This window comes from Amyelois transitella, chromosome 7 (assembly GCF_032362555.1).
Source record: "Amyelois transitella isolate CPQ chromosome 7, ilAmyTran1.1, whole genome shotgun sequence".
In the NCBI taxonomy this organism is placed as follows: Eukaryota; Metazoa; Arthropoda; class Insecta; order Lepidoptera; family Pyralidae; genus Amyelois; species Amyelois transitella.
This window is the reverse complement of record NC_083510.1, coordinates 8,769,381-8,792,532: the sequence shown is the minus strand read 5'-3', so window position 1 is coordinate 8,792,532 and position 23,152 is coordinate 8,769,381. Positions and strand designations below refer to the sequence as shown.

The 23,152-nt window shown below is 34.5% G+C and overlaps 1 protein-coding gene across 1 annotated transcript; it reads right to left on the bottom strand.

Moving 5' to 3' along the window:
• Positions 1-521: 521 nt before the first annotated feature.
• On the bottom strand, positions 522-1,996 carry LOC106139757 (endocuticle structural protein SgAbd-6-like). Its single transcript, XM_060945132.1, has 3 exons — positions 1,967-1,996; positions 1,723-1,838; positions 522-1,074 (listed from the first exon to the last, which is right to left on the bottom strand). Exons 1-3 carry the CDS (start codon positions 1,994-1,996, stop codon positions 840-842), a joined length of 381 nt encoding a protein of 126 aa, XP_060801115.1. The 3' UTR covers positions 522-839.
• Between the last annotated feature and the right edge of the window lie 21,156 nt (positions 1,997-23,152).

Sequence of the window (23,152 nt, the reverse complement as noted above, 5' to 3'; positions counted from 1 at the left end):
ATTAATAGAAAATCTATTTAGTTTTATTTTGTGTATTTTATATATTCTGTAACGAAACGTTTATGAAACGACGTATGGGAAATGGGATAGGATAGATGATGAAAGATAAAGGGGATATAGTAGAGTATTATAGTTACTCAAATGTATCATGTCACACGGCTTTTATTATTGTTATTTCTACTCCTTTGACCACATCTTTTATAAATATTATAATTTTGTAAGAATAATACCCCTATCATTGTATCTACAACACTCAAGCAAACTGTAGAACTTGACTGAACTTAACTGAGTGCTATTTCATGAAGCTAATGATGCAAGTGTAAACGCCCGATGCTACCGAGAATATGCAAAAATGAGAGACCTTACCCTTGCGTGTTGCATATTGCACTCTGCACTGCTATGCTTCGGGGACTGGGGACTACTTTCCATCCATTCTATCTCAGTTGCATATTAGAGTTTTCTCGAAAACAAATCATATTTATTGAATTCTTCTATTGAACAATTATATAGGTCACTAAGGGAAAAAGCACATTTACCTAGTGCAGCTTTTACCATAATCTTATGTTGATGTCGGTCGGGGGTCGCTTCGTGTACAAACCCAACTTATTCAATACAGGAACTTGGTCAAAAGCCGCAATCCAGGTTCCTCTTTAAAGAGGTTGGATGTAACCATGACTGATGCCAGGACAAAGAAATGGCGAGGGCGTCTTTGTTTTATACTAAAGATCTGTTTGTTATATTTTACTGATATAAAATAACTGTGTAGTGGTATTCTATAATAACATTATGTGCAGTAAAAAAAACAGAGTCAATGACTACAGATTCTGATCAGATGCAGATTATCCACCAGCTGCTGCTTGCGCAAACCGTGGCGGTGCAGCCGCGGGCGGGCTTTCTTCGGAATAAGTTGGGTGATAACCGTTTTCATCAGCGACAAAATTGATTGTGTGTAAAACGCCTGTCAATTGGTCGTAGTATGCATATCCTCCAGTCGTGTAGACGAAGGGTTGACCGTTGCTGTTCTGTTTTAGAACGCCAGTTTGCCATCTTTTGGTCCCGTCTGATTGTTCGTACCTGAAACATTGTCGCGTGCTTTTTCAAGAGTGAATTTCTCATTCGGTAAGTGATTAAAGAGAATTAGATGCCTGAGTAAATTAAAACTCACTGCCTATTCGCCTATAATAATCATTAGTACATACATAAATACAGTCACGTCTATATCCCTTGCGGGGTAGACAGTCGACAGACTTTAAAAGACTGATAGGCTATGTTCAGATGTTTGGCTTAATGATAGAATTGAGAGTCAAATAGTGACAGGGTGCTAGCCGACCTAAAAGAATAATCCCAAGTTTATAATCCTATCCTTTAGCCGCCTTTTACTACATCCATGGGGAAGAGAAGGAGTCGTCCTATTCTTTTTTCTATTGGTGCTGGGAACCACACGGCACTCATTCTCATTATCAAAATATCATTAGACCTTGGCAAAAAAGGTCCGAACATATTTTCTTGAGGAACACCATACTTAACAACAGAAATGTACTTTGTTCATAATATTTTTTATTTTTTACCTCAATTTAGTCTTATAATTTTAATTTGGTATCAGAAAAAATATAGTACCAACGCACGGAAGTGTTTCGAATAGTACAAAATAATCAAAATTTGAACATTAAAAAGTACATTTCTGTGCAATAAAGATTTTAACAATCAAACAGTAGCGCTTACCAAAACTCGTAATTTCCAAGGCCATCGTTTTCAACGTTTGATCGTAATATTTCAACTTTGGGCTCGGCGATCGCGCCGATCGCTGATAGTGACAGCACCAGGCAAACTGTTAGCAACTGTGGATTACATAAACATACATATATTATTATAAACAAAATTTTAATATCAAATTAAGTCTCCATTTGGAGGAGCGGGTTTTATAAACACTTAAATGGAGATCCCAATATCCCTGTTACATCATTACCCACTCTGGAGAGGAGCCCGGAGTACGCATTTCACCATGGATGCTTAATTGGGTGAGTCAGGTTTTTACGCGAAGTGACTCTCTCATCTGACCACCGCAACCTGACCAAGTGGTCAGGTTCCTAAGTTAATGAGAATATCTGGACCCATGGATCATGTCAACCCCGGTAATCATATTTGAATTGACTCACAACACGTAGGTAACTCATAAATCACTTTTAATCTTATCAGCAGGTAGATACGTACTCACATTAAATTTGAGATGGGTCTAGCATGAGTAATATATACTACACATTTTATTTAAATTCACTTAAAAATTAAAACATATTTCTGATGCAAATTTCTGATCGGATTAGAGTTAAAATTTAATTGTAATACAAAAATTTAACGTACAAGTTAACTTTGATAATATTATTCTTATATTCTAAATTAAATTAATAAGGTTCTACACTAACCATATTAGTCGGCAGGTTAGCTCAACATCACTACAACTATAATTCTGATTATTCTTTGTTGAAACTCGACATTTAAACATATCTTTCAAGGTATGAGTCGAATAAATAAATTATTGCCTATCGAAGTATTAATGCTGATTTAGGATATTTGAATACATTTTAATATCCTGTTTCTGAATTTGTTAAATATCTAACAATACCTGAGCTTAATATAAGCTTATGTGTCATGCTTGTCAATCATCATTACATATAATAAAATGACTAGTGACCTATGTATATACTTGAAGGATATTATATTGAGATTGTTAGTAAACTATACTATAACTTCGTTCGCCGTAAAACGAAATCTATGTGTTAATCAAGTCGCGGCGAACGGTTAGTCAATACATACAATAAGACAGTAAAAAAGGAATTTCTGTAGACAAAAACAAAATAAGCCGATAAAGAAACAGTAGTTGAGTAAGAATTCCAAAAAACCAAACTCTTGACTGTTTGTCTGTCTGTTTGATGAGAAACTTTTTTGTTAATATCTATTAGAGATATATAGACTACATGATTTTGTAAACTGGACCGCTTGATGGAGAACAATGATGGTCCACATAAACTATAATGAATGAATGAAACATGACGCCTTAGCAAAAAAATTTCTGCATGAGCATTTTCTAATGAGGTATAAACATTGAATATCTTGAACACCTGATGCAGGTAGGTAAGATAGGAATAGCACCTTAGCGAAAATCGTGGGCGTCATAACTCGTTATAATCATAGAATTTCCTAAGTAACCTTCAAAGGAGATAATATGTCATTAAGAACAGAAAAAGACTTCCTACATTAGCAATCACAGTTCACAACAATATAACAGATTATTGAGTTTCATTAGGTCATTTGCTAAAAATATTTCTGATTATTTAAATATTATATTCAATGGATGAATGCATCAATTGACAAGTTATCCCAACTCCGCTAAAATGACTTTTATCTTATATCTTGAACAAAGTCTTGTCTTTGGTAACCCATTAGAAGTCAATGTACTCATATGAGTACAGCTATATTATCTTTTGTAAGAGTTGCACCCATAAAAAAATGACGATTAGATAAGCGTAATTATTAAGCGCCGTGTGGTTCCTGGCTCTGTCTATCCTAGAAGGGATTCAGACGTGATGCTATGAATGTATGTACGAGTAGATAGACGATACAATATCCGATTTATAAGGTATCACACATAATATCCTACTAATTAACTACACATAAAATGCCCAAGTAGGTATTTATGAATATATCTGTTGCAGTGTTGTTTGTTACGCCGCTTCTTCTACACATGCACTTTGGAAGCGTTAAAAGTTATAATTAGATTTAAGTGATGTGACGTCAATAAGTGATACCTTGTATCCAATTTTGAAAATAAATCTATTCTATTCAATTATATCTACCGGATGGATGAGTACAATGTAACTGAAATAACATACTCGTAATAAGTACTTTTTATTCCGAAAATCCCTAGAGTAAAGACCCGGGCGTAGCTTGTAATGGTATGCTTTTGGTACCTCTTGTAGTAATCAATGAATCGTAATCATATTTTTTTTTATTTGGTTTCCCTGAGTTATAGTATTCACACCGATGCCAGAGTTCGTTTGACGGCCCTTTTTATTACTACGCTTTTATTAGCTTGGGTTGTATGTATGTATGTATGTATGTAACGGAATCTTTGAGCTTAATTTTCACTGATTTCTAAACGTCTGATCAACTTGAAACTTTGCCCACGTATCAAGGACCGATGACAATGCAATATTTTGATAAGAGTTTCTCATTATCCTTATTAAAACTGCCAGGATTAATAAATTCATTTTTAGATCCTTCGTATGAGAGTAAGAGAGACAGAGATAGCACCATTGCCTGTAATCTCTATACAAGAAACCAAGAAGTTCTGACGTATAAGGAGTCCAAAATGAGATGTAATATATTTCCATATAATGTTACTATTAACCTGAGGCTTTTTTATTTCATCGCATCGCTCCATTTAGAATTACCATTAGAAACAATAGTAGAATTAGTAGAATATTTTAAAACAATAAAAAATATATAAGTAATAAAACAAGAGTAGGGGAAAGTGGTCACCATTCGTACGCGGGGCACATTCGTACAGTTAGTATAACAGAAATACTAAACGGGGTACAAACACGGCTTTGCTTGTGTGCATAGACATATCGGCCGCCATGTTGCTGGCGGATTGTCGCGCCAGTCGCATTACAGTGTATCAGCTGACAAGACGTAACGTGTTTTCGCGCACGGTGAGTAATTTTTTTTACCTAAATGTAATTCGTAATTGTAAGTAGAATTGTTATGTTTTTGATAAAATGGTGATGTTTAATCAATGTTAACATTGTTTATTTTGAGCTTTAATTGTTATATTTCTCAAACTAAATTAGAATTTGTATAAAGTTTAATTTTAATTTTGTGCAAAGGCATGGGGTGCATTCGGACAGCCAGACAGGAGGCACATTCGTACGGGTACGAATGCTCCCCTTTAGATTTTATCAACTACCAGTATATTAAAATTAAATTTTTATGAAATAAAATATAGTAGGTATTACCTTTTAAAGTATTCTTGTTCTAACAAAATGAAATATTTTTTTAAGTCGACCTTATAATTATTTTTTTTATTGCAGAATCATGGTGCGAAAAAAAGACTTCTGTTGTCTATTATGTCGGAAAAGTTCTCAGTCATTATTCGGATACAGAGATGAAAATAAGTTATCTTCGGAAGAAACCGGGATTATCGTGGTCCTTCATTTTCCTCGATATAGAAGACATACACACTGTGTATATCAGCGATGTCGCCATGATCCTCCTTGATCCTCAACCACGACCGGGTTGTACATGCAGAATGGCTAGAATTTTTACTTTTGTAGTTAATTTAAATAATTATAATGTGCAATAAGTTCCAAAGTAACAACCAAATGTATAATTATCAGTGTCCGACCGAAGGTCTATTTTTGGCCGAAGCCGAAGCCGATTAATCGGCTATCGCCACAACCTTCGGCCGAAGCCGAAGGTTTATATTCTCTCAGCACTCAGTAATTAATTTTGTTCAATACTGTCTACAAGCTACAATTAATATTAAAATTATTTTAAAACCTCAATATTGAAGGTTTATACATTGACTGTCTCATATAGAAGTTAATGATATATCATAGAGAGGTTTAGAGATAAATAAACGTAGTACGGACTTGTTTTGATGCATGCAATCAGCAATGTGATATTTTGACAGTGACTCCCCGCCGCCTCATGACTTTCGTAACAGTTCGTTCAATCTCGACGGTCGCTCGGACCTTCGGCGAAACCTTCGGCTTCGGTCGGACCTTCGGCGAAACCTTCGGCTTCGGTCGGGTTTTGGGCCGAAACCGAATGTTTCGCCGAAGTTGGATTTTTGGCCGAAGGTGGCCGAAGCCGAAGCTTCGGTCGGACACTAAAAATTATATACTTTAAGTTTAAATTGTCAAAAACAGTACAACGATGTTATACAAAATGATTGTAAACATCTCATTTAGACTTAGAATTATCAATAAGTAAACTAAGGATGTGCGATTTTATTTTTTGTTATTTTTCTAAAGAAAGATTTATCGACTATGAGTCAAGTCACAAGTTATTAAGTTAGTTCTTTGATAAATAAATATTTTTATAATAAATAATAAAAATTTAACGACTTTAATTGGCATTTTAATTTCCTATATGAATCTACACCATGCTGTACGAAAGTACCCCGCCTACTGTACGAACGTACCCCGTACGTGGGGTACATTCGTACAAATATCTTATCATAAAAAAATCACTATAACCCTTTAACCTTTTGACATAAAAGTTTCGAACTTTTTTATAACAAACTACAATATATTTGTTATACTTAGGAACATAAACAATATAAATTCGGCAATTAATCATAAAGTAAAAAAAAATAATCTAAAAAGTGTACGAAGGGTAACCACTTTCCCCATAAATGAAAATTGAACAACTAAATTTACAATAATACAAGAATAAAGTTACTACCTACAGAACTTTGCGATATTTAATACGTATTTAACATATTAATGCAATTCTTGAATTAACATTAGGTATCTTTTGCCTATTTATAATAGCAACACTGTAATACTCGTTTAAGAAATGAGTGACATTTATTTATGTCAAATAAGTTTTGCAGTAAGTTTCGAATTCGATTAGAAAACCTGTAAACTTTCTTTCTGTTTTTTTATACCGGTGCCTGTGTATTTACCTATTTGCACTTTGTTTTGTGCTGATAACTTGTCGTTATTTGTAGTTTGGAATCTTCCGTTGAGTCGAGCTTTGTTCTTCCGGATATTCGTGTGATTTTATCATCTGAGATTGGACTCTGACTGTGTTCACTGTGTTGTGCAGATAGGACTCCTGTAAAAAGTACCTCATTATTTGAGATAGGAGTCCCAAGTTTGTGTTTGTTTTTGTGAAAGACAGTTTTACAACGAAAGTGCCACGATGTCTTCCGATAAACATTGTTGCGTTCCTGGTTGTAAAGGCAGTGGAGGTATGTTTGAAATATTTTTGTTCCTGTATCAATCTGCCTCTTAATCTTGTGGTTTGATTCCTGGCAAGGCCACAATCGAAAATTATTATGTTTGCTGGATAGTCAAAAATATTATAAACAGTGATTTATCACTATAAAATTCTTTTCAACTGGGTTTAACAATCATCATACATACATATAATCACGTCTATATCCCTTGCGGGGTAGACAGAGCCAACAGTCTTGTAAAGACTGATAGGCCACGTTCAGCTATTTGGATTTAAGATAGAATTGAGATTCAAATAGTGACAGGTTGCAAGCCCATCGCCTAAAAAAGAATCATCATTATGAGAATATTATGAGATTTAATCCAATCAGGCCACATATAACTTTAAGAAAGTTAGTTGTGAAAACCTCCGGCGATGGGCGCATGGTTGCGAAAGTTTTTTCTAGTAAGATAGTTATACTAGAAGTGTTAACTTCCAAAAAATAATTGTATAAAAAAACTAAAAAACTACGCGTTTTATTGCTAATCGAACTAAAAAATAGAAAATAAATAATAGTTTAAAAAAAAACTAAAAAACTACGCTTTATTGCTAATCAAACTAAAAAATAGAAAATAAAAATTAATGACAAAGGAATTATAAAACAGTAGTAGTAAGTCGAACAATCAGTTATAGTCAATTACCTCTGATTAAAATTATAACAAAATTAAATTTATAAACAAAACAATTTAAATCTGAGTAAAAAGCGTGGGGTGCCTGATGTAGTAAATATTAAAATCATTCTATTAGCATATATTTATGACAAGAGAGTTATGAAAATGAAGTAAAATGCACCCCACGCTTTTTACTCTGATTTAATTTCAGGCAATAAAAGGAAAAATTAATTCTAAGGAAAAAATCTTGAATATTACCTTCATACATTTGTAGTGTACGAGATAAAGACGTCCAGTAGTGTCAGGATTAGTGGGTAAAGGTTCACAAGGGTCAAAGGCTCGTCAAAATCCAAATGACGGCTATCTTAGAAGCGAGGTACGATAAAGGGGGTTACTGGACATAACGAACTCATATAAATGCGATATCGGCCGTGGCCGGACCGGACCGGGCCGTCCGTCCGGCTTTCACCTTGAGACCTTCTTGATTTATTCAAAGTGTATCCTCGGGCTGCGAACATGTCGGATTTAGACCAAACCGCACGCGTTTTACATGTTTATGTAGTAGCTACTAACTAGGTAAGATAACGAGTACATAAGAGAAAATGGCCGGGTTTTTCATTTACAGTTTTAAACATAGAATTTTTGTTTTAAGAAAGAATGGTTATGCTAAAAAAAAGCACTTTAACCACGATAAATATTGAATATAAATCGGAATAAAGAAAGAGGGAATAAGAAGTAACGAAAGGATGTGTCGCATCTTCCTTTGCTTTGTTCCTTGCATCGCACGCAGTTTTCTGCGCAATTATAAAGCTGCGAGATGCAAGATTAAATCTTTATGGTGACTGATAGTGGTGATAACCATCAGGCGCAATCATTATTTACCACTTCTATAGGTTTGTATTACTCCGAATTCTATGAATTATTACGATTCCTGAGTCATGAAGCGCGCAACTGGGAAAACGAGAAATCCTACGAGTATATACTAAAACATGTAATTTTTTTGTATTTTATTAATTATTCTTCACAAAACCATAATAACATCAGAATGACAGTTGTAACTGTGCATTCATTAACAATCATTTTCAATTTTCCGTTGCCAGTTTTGCTGTTAATTATTCAAATAGAACCCGCACTTGATTAGCAGATTGTGTTATAATTCACCCGCGCAGTCGGCGTCACACCTTACTAAATTAATTAGAGCCTAAGTCCACACACTGCCGATGTGTTTGTTCATCTAATTAAATTACTCGTCCTTCTCACAGAAGTCCATTTATTTTTGATTATTCATTTTCCTTATCTGTGGCATTGCGGGGTCTGAGTGAGTTGGATAGAATATGTATTAAAATTTTTTAAAGAAAAGATTCATTTACTCCGTCATAGTTAATGCTTACTGTAGATGTCTCACAAAACACTTTAAACTAAAAATAAATTGAGGTGATAAAGATAAATTTCTTTATTTGGCCTTAGTGTAGTGTATAAAATAAATTACTTAATTAAGATATCTCATTTATTTTCTGGTAAGACGAAATATTGAATGAACATAATCTGTCTAAAAAAAGCAACTTAAGAGGTAGGACGAAAAACCTATAATCTTCTACATGCTGTAAACGAATGTACTATTCATCTATTTACATAAACGCCAAAATATTCTACTTGTACGAGTAGTGCCTGTGATGTCTTAAGGTGCTGAATTAAACCACAAAACCCTATTACCATTTGTAAGCTAAGAGAAGGTAACTAAACAGTACATTTTCTAATCCTTAATACATATCGGATTAAAATCTAAACAACATTTATCTTTATTTATAGGTAAAACACGTGCCTAGAATCAAAACAATACACTGAAATAACAGACAGTAAATAATACGGTTATCATCGAAATACTTCATTTCTTTAATAGAAATGAATTATTTCGGTGATAACCTTTATATTTTTTATCCTCTGCCGTAATAATCCGGGTTGGCTTTTTACCCGGGGCGCTGCATTCATAGTACAACATAGTTTAAACTACTCGTAAGTTGCCTACCCCGGGCAGCTTCTTCAAAAAGATTTTAAAAGTCTATACGAGAACACAAATTCCCTTTTAGTCCCATGCGTTCAGAATCGAGGCATTCTAAAGTGATTGATTTTAATATTTCTTTGGTAAAAATAAGAAGATTTATAAGTAGAATCAATGTGTTATATTGGAACAAAGGGTAAGAAATTTACTTTTATATTTATTGTACTTACGTGTATATTGTAAAGGTACTTATATTTATTTATGAAAATCTGCTACCATATACGAAGACTTTAAGACTGTGGTTTTAATGTCCTTTCTACCATCTTCATGTACTCGTAGTAATACTTACTCGAGATAATAATTAATTTATTCGATAAAATATATCGGTATTTGTTCTCAATAGAAAAAGAGAAAGTCAATTAAGGGAAAAGCGTATCAACGCAATTGTCATTAACGATATATAAGTAATCTCTTACTTGAATCTCAAATCCGTTATTAGCCATCGTGCTAAGAGGGACTTGTGTCGTAACTATTGGTTATTATTTCATGAGATGAAGATATTATGCGGCTGGCATGCCTGTTAGTTCATTAAATAAATACATAATTAGTCACAAATTACACATATTAAATTAGCCTCTATACTCGAGGCCTTGTACTGCGAGATAATTTACGATTCTTTATTTTATTCAAAATACTTAGTTCCATCCCTGGCAGGGATTTGATGCGAGATCTGTTGTATCACAGACATAATGTATATAATCTATGCATCCGCAAACTTGCCTCCACTCCATCAAAACAACGAGCGTGACAAGACAAGTAATTGTCTAGCTCGCAAGAAGTTCCCCCGCCGCGTATCTTTCTCCTGGCCACAGAAGCGATGCATTAGCTAGCTATGACTAGTTTTAGTACATGGAAATATAGCAAGCCTGGAATACCAATAAAAAAACATCTGAATAAAGTTACCAACCAACTTGGTTCCATCATATATGGAAATTAAAGCGTTTAGGAGTATGTTCGGATCTAATTACACATTGGAAATTCCTCCTAGGGATAAATCCGCTGTTGTGAATTATGGTTCTCGTCATTTTTTTACTCTATTGTGTATAATAGATATTGACTAACAAACAAACCAATTGGAAAGAAATGGAAGGACGTGCGGAAATTTTTAAGGTTATTTTTCCTGTATAGCTTCCATATATGAGTTAAGAGTTCGCTGTATAAATTTATTCCAGGTTGGCTATATTTCCAAGTTTTGGTATGACTACAATATCCCTAGTTGTTGTGGAACATACTTGGTTAATAACTTTCAAGCGGGAAATATAAGTTTCCTGTTTGATATATTATTTGTAGTTATTTTCCATTTAAGATGGCGCCATAGATTCTTCGCAGCTGTTGGTTGAGAGCGTCGCATTCGCACTGTGATTGGCTGATGGCGTGTGTGACATTAGTCGAAAGCGTGTGTGACATTAGTGAAGTTGTCACACATAGAAATCGGAATAATATTACAATAGAAAAGCCATATTATCCATAAAAAATATTTGGATTGATTGGAACGATGTGCCATCGTCATGAAAAGCACACAGTTTATATAGTCATATAATTGTAGGTAAATGTATATTTAACTTGCGCGCGTAAATATATGTATATCCACGCGCGTAAGTTACATAGTTTTGTTACGTCACGACCGTCTACTGCAAAATCACATTGCAGTAATTGACAGCTGTCACACAAAGTTGGATAACAATGTTACTGTTCCGTGTGTATGGGGTTCAGACCTATGGGACGCTTAGAAAAGATTTTTAAGAAACTTGTTTATCTTATGTTAAGCTTAGCGTATCATTTTTTAATTAAACTTTTTTGTTGTTGTATAATTTAAAATTATTTATAAAAGATTTTTTTACGTATTTCGAATTTTATTTATTTATTTTTTTTTTTCATTTATTTTATTACGTTTATTTTATTTGGAAAACAGACCATCATATATTTTGTACAAAATCTTATTAAGTTACTATAGACCATTTACCTACATGTTTAGGCATGTGTACCAAAATGCTTAAAAATGATACATACATGAGTGCATGAGTTATCCAAGTTGGTGCCAGACAGACAAAAACCTCTCCAATTTTTTACAACATACATACTTATAAAGGTATACTTAAATGCTATCTACGCATGTCAAGGCTAATTGGCTGAAGATACTAATTTTATTTTCGAAATTTTCTGTATGAGACAGTGAAAAAAAAGAGAAAGAGAGATATAAGCAGACTAAAAATAAGTAAATTTCTAGAAAATACAAACTTTCCTGCTTTAAATAAACGAAAGAAGCTAGTCTGAGCTATACTTGGAAAGTCTTTTGTAAAAGCTGTCTTGTGTTGAAATTGAATTTTGTGGAACATAAAACAATTGCTACTAACTGAAGCTTCAAGCTCTGTTACCGTGAGAGAGTAGGACAGTGTTTTACTTCTTGAATACCTAAATAAGTACTTATTATACCTAATAAGTAAGCATTATCTATAAAGTCGCTGATTCGGAATCCACCCGATAAATGAAAAATTTTTTTTTCATTGAAACGACTGATTAATTGCCATTCATATTAAATAAAAACATTATTTAAACAAAACGCTTATATTAATATCAAAAAAGGTATCTGAAAGGACTGGTTCAATAAAATTAAATAAATAACTTTGTGGAGTAAATTATGGTATTCATAGATGTTACGTTCCATTTAACTCTAGCTTACTTCGACGTTCTGTTTGGTGTTATCTTTACCAGCTTTGTTCGTGGACGTTCGATGACTTCCGTCTAATTTGCTCCGGAGGAGTAGGCAGATACATATTTCTACCCTCTTTAATCCCAGCAAACTTCTCTTGCCTCATTCGCATTCATCAATTACCATCGGTTTGATACTCTTGACCCGAGTTTTCTACAAATATTAAACTTCAGTACTTACTAATCGGGTATGGGAATTGGTAGAAATACTTTCAATTTTCTAAATTTCTTTTCTTTTTTGCCATAAAATCTTGCATGGTAAAATAAAAATATTGAACGTAAGCGTAATATTGTTCACAAAAGACTTAACTTGATCGATGTGTTCCAAATATGAGAACATTTTCAGCGAGCCCCGAGTAACTCGCCATAACACAATATAAATACAGAATTAAAGTTATACCAATTAATTGGAACTATTTATTTAACTTTATGGACATATGCAAGCAAAAGGTGAACAATGTAAGCTTCCATGCTGGTCTGGTTACAGGTGCAGATGATAAAAGTAAATTAAGAGAATGTCTTTTAAACTTGGGATTTTTCTATTAGATGACGGGCTAGCAAACTATCACTATTTCAATCCAGGTGACCCTGGCCTTACAATATTTTCGAGACTGCTGGCTCTGTCTGTCCTATAGGGAATTAAGACATAGGTAGTATTATGTAGATATATACGTATGTAAACTGTGTATATGTGTGTGACATCTTCACGCCAAAAGTCGCCAAACAGCTGCCCAGTTAAAGTAAGTATCTTTGCACTCTCGGTGTTTTAGACGGCCTCATCGCTTGGACACCGACACCTGCCACCCGGTGTTGCCCATTCTTTTATTGTATTGTGGCCTGAATTGCAACTATTTGGGTTTCTTTAGGAAACTACACTGTAAGATTGTGTTGGTCTGTATTACAACTTGACTCTATTATTTTTGCGTGTACCGAGTTGCTGCGGACGCGGACGCGAATTATAGTGGACCCAAGGCGAAGCATAAGGCCTTAAGTCTTTTTCCGTCATTTCTCTATCTACTTTATCCGAGGTTCGGCATGAGTTTTCAGTTCATCTCTTCATTAAAGCTCTGGTAATGTCAAGAAAAGCGAAATAAAACTAACGTCACTACTTCTTAGTAATTTATCGTTCATGCCGGTGCATTCGAACTCACGTGAGAAATACGTCAAGTTAAAGATATGATTTGTTTATTTGGAAAGGTTACGCTTACAACTTTAATCATTCCGCAACCGACGCTTTACCCTCTGTACATTGGCATAATAAAAAGAAGGTATTTACATGTGTAAACACATCCACGTCCCCGTCGTCGACACTCATGCTCGCCTCGTATTTCACTGAGACGTGACGAAACTATAAAAATATTACACAGCGGCTTGGCAAAGGTAACGCTTTCATCTTTTACATCCGATATCTCAGAAACGGATGCGCGAAGCAAAATAATGTTATTGATTCCAAGGAGGTAAACTATTTTTGTAGTTCAATATCTATTATATGTATAATCTTCTTACTTACTGGAGCTGGTGTTGATTTATTTTAAGAATGGACTATTTTCAGTGACAGTTATTTTAAGATCTCGTGAAGAACTTTGCGTAGTCATAATTAGTGAATAAGGAATACTTAATATAAATGTCTATTATTCTGATTTCTTTGGTTATGATACTAACATAAACAAAATTTCACAACAGATCGAAAAGCTGTATAATATTTTTAATTTTAGAAACTCTTACTTAGTTGTGTATCTTTAAAAAATATTGTTTACTTTTATAAAAACTTTGAATTCAACACTGAGAAGGAATTCGGCAAAAGGAGAGTAAGTATACCTGCTTATAATATATCCGAAATCATTTACCGAAAGGTATCTATGGACTTTTGATTCTTGAGAATATAGAGATAATTGTATTGTGTAAAAAAGAGAGTAATAAATAAATAAATTATAAATAAATATATTTACCATCATCGTTGATATTAACATCGCCATCTTTCGAAAACAAATGGGATTAACGGCTTAACGTGCCTCTCGACGATCGCAAAAGCTCACGAAAATATATACAAAAGTATATAGATATGATGTATACCCACGCACCAAACGTTAAAAATATTTTTCCCTTTAATCGTCCGTACTAAGTTGACTTTGTTCTATTCTAGTCAGGTGATAAAAAAACTTATATTGTGTGCGCCAGCGGCTTTGTTCCCGAAAAAGATTATTATGGGATAGGCTTATAAAGGCGATAGGCGCTTGTAGCCTTCCAAGTAACAAAATTGAGTACTTTAAAAGATCGAAGAGCGTTTTGGAACGTGCGAATTAGTATTCATGATTAGCACTATATTAATGTTGTAGACATAACATAAGAGCCAGCATTTATTTTCTAAAACTATGCCACCCTTTTTTTTTCTAAAGCTAGTATTTTTTGTTCTATTGGGTTAATAATATAGCTTAATATAAGAAGTTAAATTCATATCAAGTACAAATAGGTCTCTAGAGAATAGTTAGATTGGAAACGTTATGTTAATCCGAAACTGTATTACAAGTTACGTGTACCGACAAATACCCATCAACTCCAAAATCAAGGGTTAAATCCGTTCCGTACCTTGCAAATGTGAGGTCAAATACCCATCCAAGTTTTCCCAACTCAATTTAAGTATTGCCCGTATAGCTAATATCAATTCAAGATAAAAATGACACCGTTTAAAAAGAATCAACTTTCGCGACCGGTTCTCGCACTCAAATTACACCGCTGAAACCTTTCATAAGTATGTAAATTGAAAATTTCACTGGCGCTCGGTATAAAGAATGAAAGTCCTTGAAAAAAAATACAATCTGAGATCATGACGTAGGCGAAGGAAATTGTGAGTGTTAACTTTTAATGACACCTCATCGAGGGTAATGCTATGGTAATGCTGTGCACATAATATCGCAGTATATCACGAGGCGCAGGTGACAGTTCGCCACATCGGCTCCGCTCCTTTATTTCGTGACGCCATTGGAAATCTCATCGCATTTGGTACACATTTTTTATTTTACAGTAATGTGATTTATATTTTTGTACAGCAAATAATAATTTAAAGAAGTTGGCTACAACTCGTGTAGAGTGCCTGTGTTGGCAGGTAAATGTGTTGACCAATTATATGCTTTACAAAACTATTTACGGACCTACAAGACCACTATTTAAATGTTCTTAAAATGTATTTATACTATGATTTTACGTGCACTATATTCACTTTAACGACTGATAGTAAAAAACCTAGAAATGTAAATTCCATGAGTAGAAAAACTCGATCTGTTCAAAAAATTCCTTTCACGCAAGCTTTTATTCAATTTTTTACGCATGTAATTATAACATTACATGCCATCCTTCAATTAAGTTTAAAATAATTTTCCAAATAAGACATTATTATGTTGTTTATGACGAGAGATTAATTGTGTCGGAGACAAACTGGCAATCCTCGCTTGGACCTGATTTATGATCGGCTAGGTACTGCTCGGAGAATGAAAAATGATGGATAACCACAAACGTAATTTGATTTTCTCTCTGAAATAAACTTAGGGATAGAACTAACGGGACGCTGAGCATTTTTTATTTATTCATACTATAACGTTTTTTATGTACTTAAATGGAACTACATAACCTACCTAATCTACTGAATACTATTTGTGACATATACATATAATGGATATAGTATCTATCTATATTTCTCTTTATTGTAGGTAAAAAAATTCAGGGAAAATGAAAGTCAGTACATGAAATAAAATTACGATAAAATTATATAACAGAACAGAATGGCTCTGCCCACGTGTATGTTCATTGATGAACGATGATGAATGTTCTTACGCGAGCTGTTCTCACTTCATTAATTCTTTTGGCAGTCCCAATTATTGGTATTGAATACCCTATTTATATTTTATTTAAAACTAGAAGATAAAATTAGAACAATATTTTTTAGAGGGATGACAGAGAAGAGATAACAATTGGAAAATATATCTGAAGAAAATAAACTTGTAATTAAAAAAGTTGTAAAAAAATGTAAAGCGAGCAGGTAAAATTCAAATTAAACTGAGACAGGGGCTCCATCATGACCTATTTTTTTCTTTTTAAATGCATAAATTTATTCACATTTCTATGCATTTTTGCCCGTTTAAATGAGACTTTATATCTTCCGCGCTCGGGGCCGACTTATTAAACATTCTCTATTAAAGCATTTAGATTGTATTCTGCTGTATATTTGACGATGAATGTAGCTCTTTATTGCCTGTCACTCGCACGCTTTTACGTTATTAGTACCATATTAACAGTGTAGTCGTATATAGCGGGTAGCGATCAAATACAGCCTTATAACACTATACGGAAATTTATGCCCGAAATAAATTAAGCCGTATTTTGAACACTCGCTGCACAGCGGGTTTGGTGGCAGGTTTGGTAGCGTATGAGAAAAGGGGCAAAAGTTTGAACCTCACGGGACTCGTACCTGTGAGTTTGTAATTCTACCTCATTTATTAAGAATTAACCGTGTGCCTGTGCCCGTGAGATATTCCATTGGGGATTTCATACAGCTTTTCATTATTCGTCAATTAATATGTTCCGATTACGGAGATTCGTCAAGAGATGAAAAAAAAATATGATACGCTTTCTATCACAATTCTATTATTAAGCCTAACAGCTGAACGTGGCCTGTCAGTCTTTCAAGACTCTGGCTCTGTCTACCCCGCAAGGAATGTAGACGTGACTATATAAATAAATGAATTAATATCTTACACAAAAGCAATGATCTCTTATAGTATTACAGTTTCTACTCACAAAGAAAAAACTTCTGTATGTAATCCGCATACATAGAAATAAACCAAATTAGTCTTAAACAAAAAAATCAAATAAAAACAAAGGTTAATATAGGTAATATAGGTTGATTGGTTGAAAGATATTCTACATTTCTTCAATATTTCCCGCCGTGCCCACACCGGAGTCAGGTTGTGGCCAATTAGAAAAATTCTGTCGTTTATTTGAACGTCGGCATTCACTTAAATACCGTCATTAGACAAATGCTTTTAGTTCCCTTTTCCTCTAATGGCTTATGGGGTAGACACGTCATTAGGTACAGTATCTGTTCCAATTACCACGTCGGTCCAAATGTTAATTATAGTTGCCAATTAAAAGTTCAGGACTTTGGTAACCTGCATGCGTTTGGATAAATATGGGTTGTGAGCCTTTAATCCGTCGTTTCAAAGGTGATTGGCCATTATGACATGGTTGTATTATGCTTTCAGGTATATTTTTGTGAATCTAGTATTAACGTATGCATAAGTTGTTAACTTTTGGTAGGTTTGTTTACATTAACATTGCCTGTTAATAATTCGATTCATATTCGTATATAAATTTAGTATTAATATTATTTTATTTACCTATATATTTTTATTTTCATGTATTTATACTTTTCTTGGGATAAGGTAGTGAAGTTGAAGATCAGCATGTTAACTAGTTTATTGGAATAAATATAAGAATCTTAGTACACGAAAGTAATATCTACTCATTATTTTCGATTCACTTGCGCTCTGGGGAATCCAAATGCGGTAACTTTCGTAACTCGCCTTTCGTTATGATAATATCTCCCGCTAAGTGAACATTAATATCATTATAATTGTGACCGGCAAAGTTGTTACTTTTCGTTCGTACGAGAAATTGGATTTCTAGGTAATAATTAAATTTCCTTGTCAGATACGCTGATAGAAATTTTCTTTTCGGAATATCAAGATTTTATGAACATCGTTGGTTTGTGAAACAGTACAAAGGAATCCGTGTCGTGTGGTTCCCGGCAGTGCCGTGTGGTTCCCGGCACTATTACAAAAAAGAATAGGACCACTCCATCTCTTTCCCATGGATGTCGTAAAAGGCGACTAAGGGATAGGCTTATAAACTTAGGATTCCTCTTTTAGGCGATGGGCTAGCAACCTGTCACTATTTGAATCTCGGTTCTATCATTAAGCCAAATAGCTGAACGTGGCCATTCAGTCTTTTCAAGACTGTTGGCTCTGTCTACCCCGCAAGGGATATAGACGTGATCATATGTATGTATGTATGTACAAAGGAATCCCTTTTGATTAACATAAGGTGAATTAAGGGTTAATACTAATGACAACTGCAATTGAAGATTTGATCTAATAAAAAAATCAATTTTATAACGCATTTCATAAGAATTTTGTACCTTACGATCGTTAGGAACAAAACTCATAGTCTAACTGTGCCAAAAACTTGGGAAGTCACGCTTGATGCCGTTTCTATCGCGCGAAAAACTATCGCTGTTTCGCTTTTTATCAGACGTGAAACGGGACAGCGATAGTTTTTCACGCGTCTATCAAAACGGCGTCACTCGCCTCATTCTACAGGAGCAACATCCTGAAAAGGCGCATTAAAAATTCCGATTTTCATAAAATTATTATTCGTCAATCTATTTCGGTACCTTATTTGTATGAATTATCGAAATAGCTTACCGTATCCAAACTGCGTAAGAAGTGTGGTTACAATACGACCGCAACAAAAGCCCCGGGCTTACCTTCCCAATCCCGCGTCAGCACAGATCTGGCGAGTAGTAAACTATTGAATAAACGTCTTTTGGCCGCTGATCCTAAAACACCGCAGTGTTTTCCTGTTTTCATAGGACTCGCCGTGTATCTTGTGTGGAGTTTTACACCACTGTAAACTTGAGAACACTGAAAGAATGTATTTCGAACTTGGCATAAGACTAATCTATAGATTGTAATGATGTGACTAGGTTCGTAATAATGCAAGTACTGTTTGGGATCATACTATATGATTTTTTGTGTGCAAGGAAACCTTATATATTACATACATGAGAAGGCGAGGAAGCGGGTTGCCATACAAACACAACAAGATGTATAAAAAGGAAAAGATAGCTGATTTACTAAAGCACTTTTTGCGTAAGGGAATTATATTTTCATATAGGTTACAGAATGGATGGATAGAGCCATAAAGTTTTGTATTGGAGGATGAGCATCCCATGGATGGGATAGACAGTGAGGAAAACCAACTGCCTGCTGGTGGGATGATAAATGATATCGCTAAGGTAGGAGGTCCCAGTTAGAAAAAAGGTCATGGGCGCAGAGCATTGGGGGAGGATTATATCCAGCTGTAGATGAAATAAGCTGCAATCGAAGAAGAATAAGATTTGTTCAAAGCTCAGTTTTATAAGTATAGTTATTAAGTACCTACTTTAATATTACCTTCTTAAAGTGGCGAACGTTTAATTTTCTTTGAAGTAACCTTTACATACAAAGAACCTATTAATACCGTCTTTGGAGCTTACAATCTTTATTGATTCACTCCGGGAATCTGTTTGTGGTTCGGCTAAATAATAATACAAAGGAAAACCGATGAAAGCGAGGCTGCACACGGTCAGTTAAGCAATCGCTTTGGGTTGCTATTGATTTTTATTATACGAGTATAAGAGGAGAAAGAAAAATCATGTTTACCGTCTCGTAAGGAATTAATAATACGAAGTACCTATACTCGTATACTAACGTTACTTTTAGTACTACATACGAGTACATACATACATACATATAATCACGACTATATCCCTTGTGGGGTACACGGAGATAACAGTCTTGAAAGACTGATAGGCCACGTTCTGCTTAATGATAGAATTAAGATACAAATAGTGATAGGTTGCTAACCCATCGCCTAAAAGAAGAATCCCAAGTTTATAAGCCTACCCCTTAGTCGCCTTTTACGACATCCATTAGAGTGAGACGGTGTGGTCATATTATTTTATTTATTGGTGCCGGAAACCACACGGCACAATTTATACTAAATGAATCTTAAGAAGGACACCGGGTTCTGAACCACCGCAGTGGATGCAACCGGAAACATACTCGAATGATGAATACTAATAATATTCAATTGATAATTACACCCATTTGCCAGGTTAATAAAGATACATACAGATCTTTCTGATAGAGGCAGAAAGAGCAGGAGGGCAGAAGCAGAAACTATTTTTCAATTTACCACGATCCATGTACGCTACTTTTGCTTCATCCTATTTCAGGTAAGCTCGTCGATTGAAGGTACTCTTCACTGGACCCAACTTCACCAGAACATCACCGATTTGATCTTCTCGTAGACATATTTGTATATACATACACACACATACATATATTATCACTTTATCCTACGCGGGGCAGACAGAGCCGGACAGAACGTTCAGCTGTTTGGCTTAATGAGAGAATTGAGATTCAAATAGTGACAGTAGCGGAGCCTATCATCTTAATAAAGAATCTCAAGTTAAGACACCTATCCCTAAGTCGTGTGGCCGTGTGGTTCCCGGCACCAATAGAAAAAAGAATAGAACCACTCCATCTCTCTCCCATGGATGTCGTAAAAGGCGACTAAGGGGTAGGCTTATAAACTTAGGATTTTTCTTTTAGGCGATGGGCTAGCAACCTGTCACTATTTGACTCTCAATTCTATCTTAAAGCCAAATAGCTGAACGTGGCCTATCAGTCTTTACAAGACTGTTGGCTCTGTCTACCCCGCAAGGAATATAAACGTGATTATATGTATGTATGTATCCCTAAGTCGCTTTTTACGACATCCATGGGAAAGAGTTGGAGTGGTCCTACCCTTTTCTTCTATTGGTGCCGTTTTCGGTTGACGTAACATTTCTAATAAGTGCCAAGTAATATAACAACACTCAAAGGCTGAAGAAACCCCAAACAAACTTGAAAATCGAGTGGAACAATTAAAAAATCTCTTTCGTTACTTATGAATGGTTAACGTTACGTTAAACACATTATTATGTTTATTTATTCGGGAGTGTAGAGGTGCGGAAAGGTCTCGGCGATGTTTGACTGTGGCGATTTATTTAACGAGTAGCTTTATTTGTTTTCGTGGGAGTCGGCCGCCTCGTCCCCTACTAATGTAACCCTATTAACTTCATCCCCACTGTAAATTACACCAGTTTCAACTTTATCATACCGTCGGTAAGAGTGAGATCTGGGCTTGTTGAAACTGTATTTGAGGAATGACTTAATAGTGGTAGCGTCTTGTGTGTTCAAATCACAGAGTTATTATAGTTTTTGTATGTGGTGCGCGCAACTGCGTTACCAAGAATAGGCAGTATCTTAGATTTGTTTCATTTCATGACATACTAATATTTTAGCTTGTATTTCTTTATTGAGTTAATTATTTTATTATAAGGATTTGAGAGGATTTAATATTATACCTTTTATATCTAAGTATAATAACATTTAAAGGGCCCCTGTGGCCAACTAGTGGTAAAATTGCACGTGAATCTTTTTATGGTCTATGCGCAAAGTGTAGCGTATTACATGCAGTGTTGCTCTAAAGTTAGCCGTAATTTCATGTTTATAATAATTGACGAGAGGAAATAAATGGAACCTAGTTACTTGTACAATTTACTATAAGATCCATATTCATGTGCTCTATATAAATAATTACTCTAATTCTCTCTGATAAATGTTCGCTCAAGTTCGTGTCACGCTGAGCATTGATTAATGCAGTTTGGACGCACCGCGTCTTCGTATACTTGTTAATCTAATGAAAGGAAGATCGCAAGAAATTAATCTAAAAGTATGAAGATTTGCACCATTAATTGTTACATATACGCCCATTAATAACAGTGTTATAAAAATAACACATGAATGTTATATTTGACTTTAGTGTGGTCTTGTAACAAAAAAGGTCAAATAAATCTTTGGAGATACTACATGAGTGACGAAACCTTTATCCACCCTGTAGGTATGGGAGAATGGTGATATATATGTAAAAAATAATAAAAATATATATTTTGTTGACCTCACATTACTTGAATAATGAAGCGAAGCGTAAGAAGACTATATAAAGAAAAATATGAAACCACTTTGATCTAAAAATACATTATCACGCCAAATAATAACAACGTAACAAAAATAGCTCCCAAAGCTCGTATGAATACAAATATTAAGGAGCGAGGGAAGAGCTTATCTTAGTTCTTATAGAAAATCCGTTGTCTGGAAAAAGGTCTACGCCTTCAAATTCTATACGAATAAGTATTGATCATATATTGTAGGCTAAGCTTTACCGCCTAATTTGTGGTTACGATTTAAAAAACATCGAATTTCCAATAATCAATTTTCGGATTTCAAGTGTCAATAATTGGCTAACGTACGAGTACATAGTCATAATTTGATTACAAAAGTTAGTAGATTAAAATAGTAAAAAAAATAATGTTAGTAGTAAAAAAAATTATCTTTATATTTATAACAATGGAAGTATTGATTACGTCCGAGAACTTTGAACATATATAATTTACTCTGAGTAAATGTAAACAAAATCACTGTATATTGACAACATGAAGTAGGTAAGCGAAGTAACGCATCATGAACTCCCCTTGGAGGGCATTACATACGTGTTTATCTTTCATCGGGTTAGTGAAATCATACAAAGATTGTTGTGGTCACTGTAATATAATGAAAAATGTATCACTTGTGTTTTTAGGTCAATTAAATCAATAACTTGAATTTATTTGTTTTATTATTTTTTGTAACTTAACGACATCGACGCCTTTCTCGGAGTTGATGGCCAACTTATGCTTTAGATAAAGGTTTGTAGAAGAAGAACTGGAGGCCTTTGGCCAGTGATGGGACACAAAAAATGGTTAATAAAAGATAGCTTAAGTACGAAGTCTATCTATAAAAAAAATCTACTTTACCTTAATATATTTGACTCCTTTTGCGCGCCATATGGCATCTTCACATCTTATGTAAAT

Bases quoted from the DNA above. Each gene is read 5' to 3' on its own strand.
- LOC106139757 (XM_060945132.1), bottom strand. From the start codon at position 1,996: ATGCGTACTCCGGGCTCCTCTCCAGAGTGG. The intron at 1,839-1,966 runs GTAATGATGTAA...TGTAATCCACAG, and splicing joins CGGGCTCCTCTCCAGAGTGG to TTGCTAACAGTTTGCCTGGT. The intron at 1,075-1,722 runs GTAAGCGCTACT...ACAATGTTTCAG, and splicing joins CTTGGAAATTACGAGTTTTG to GTACGAACAATCAGACGGGA.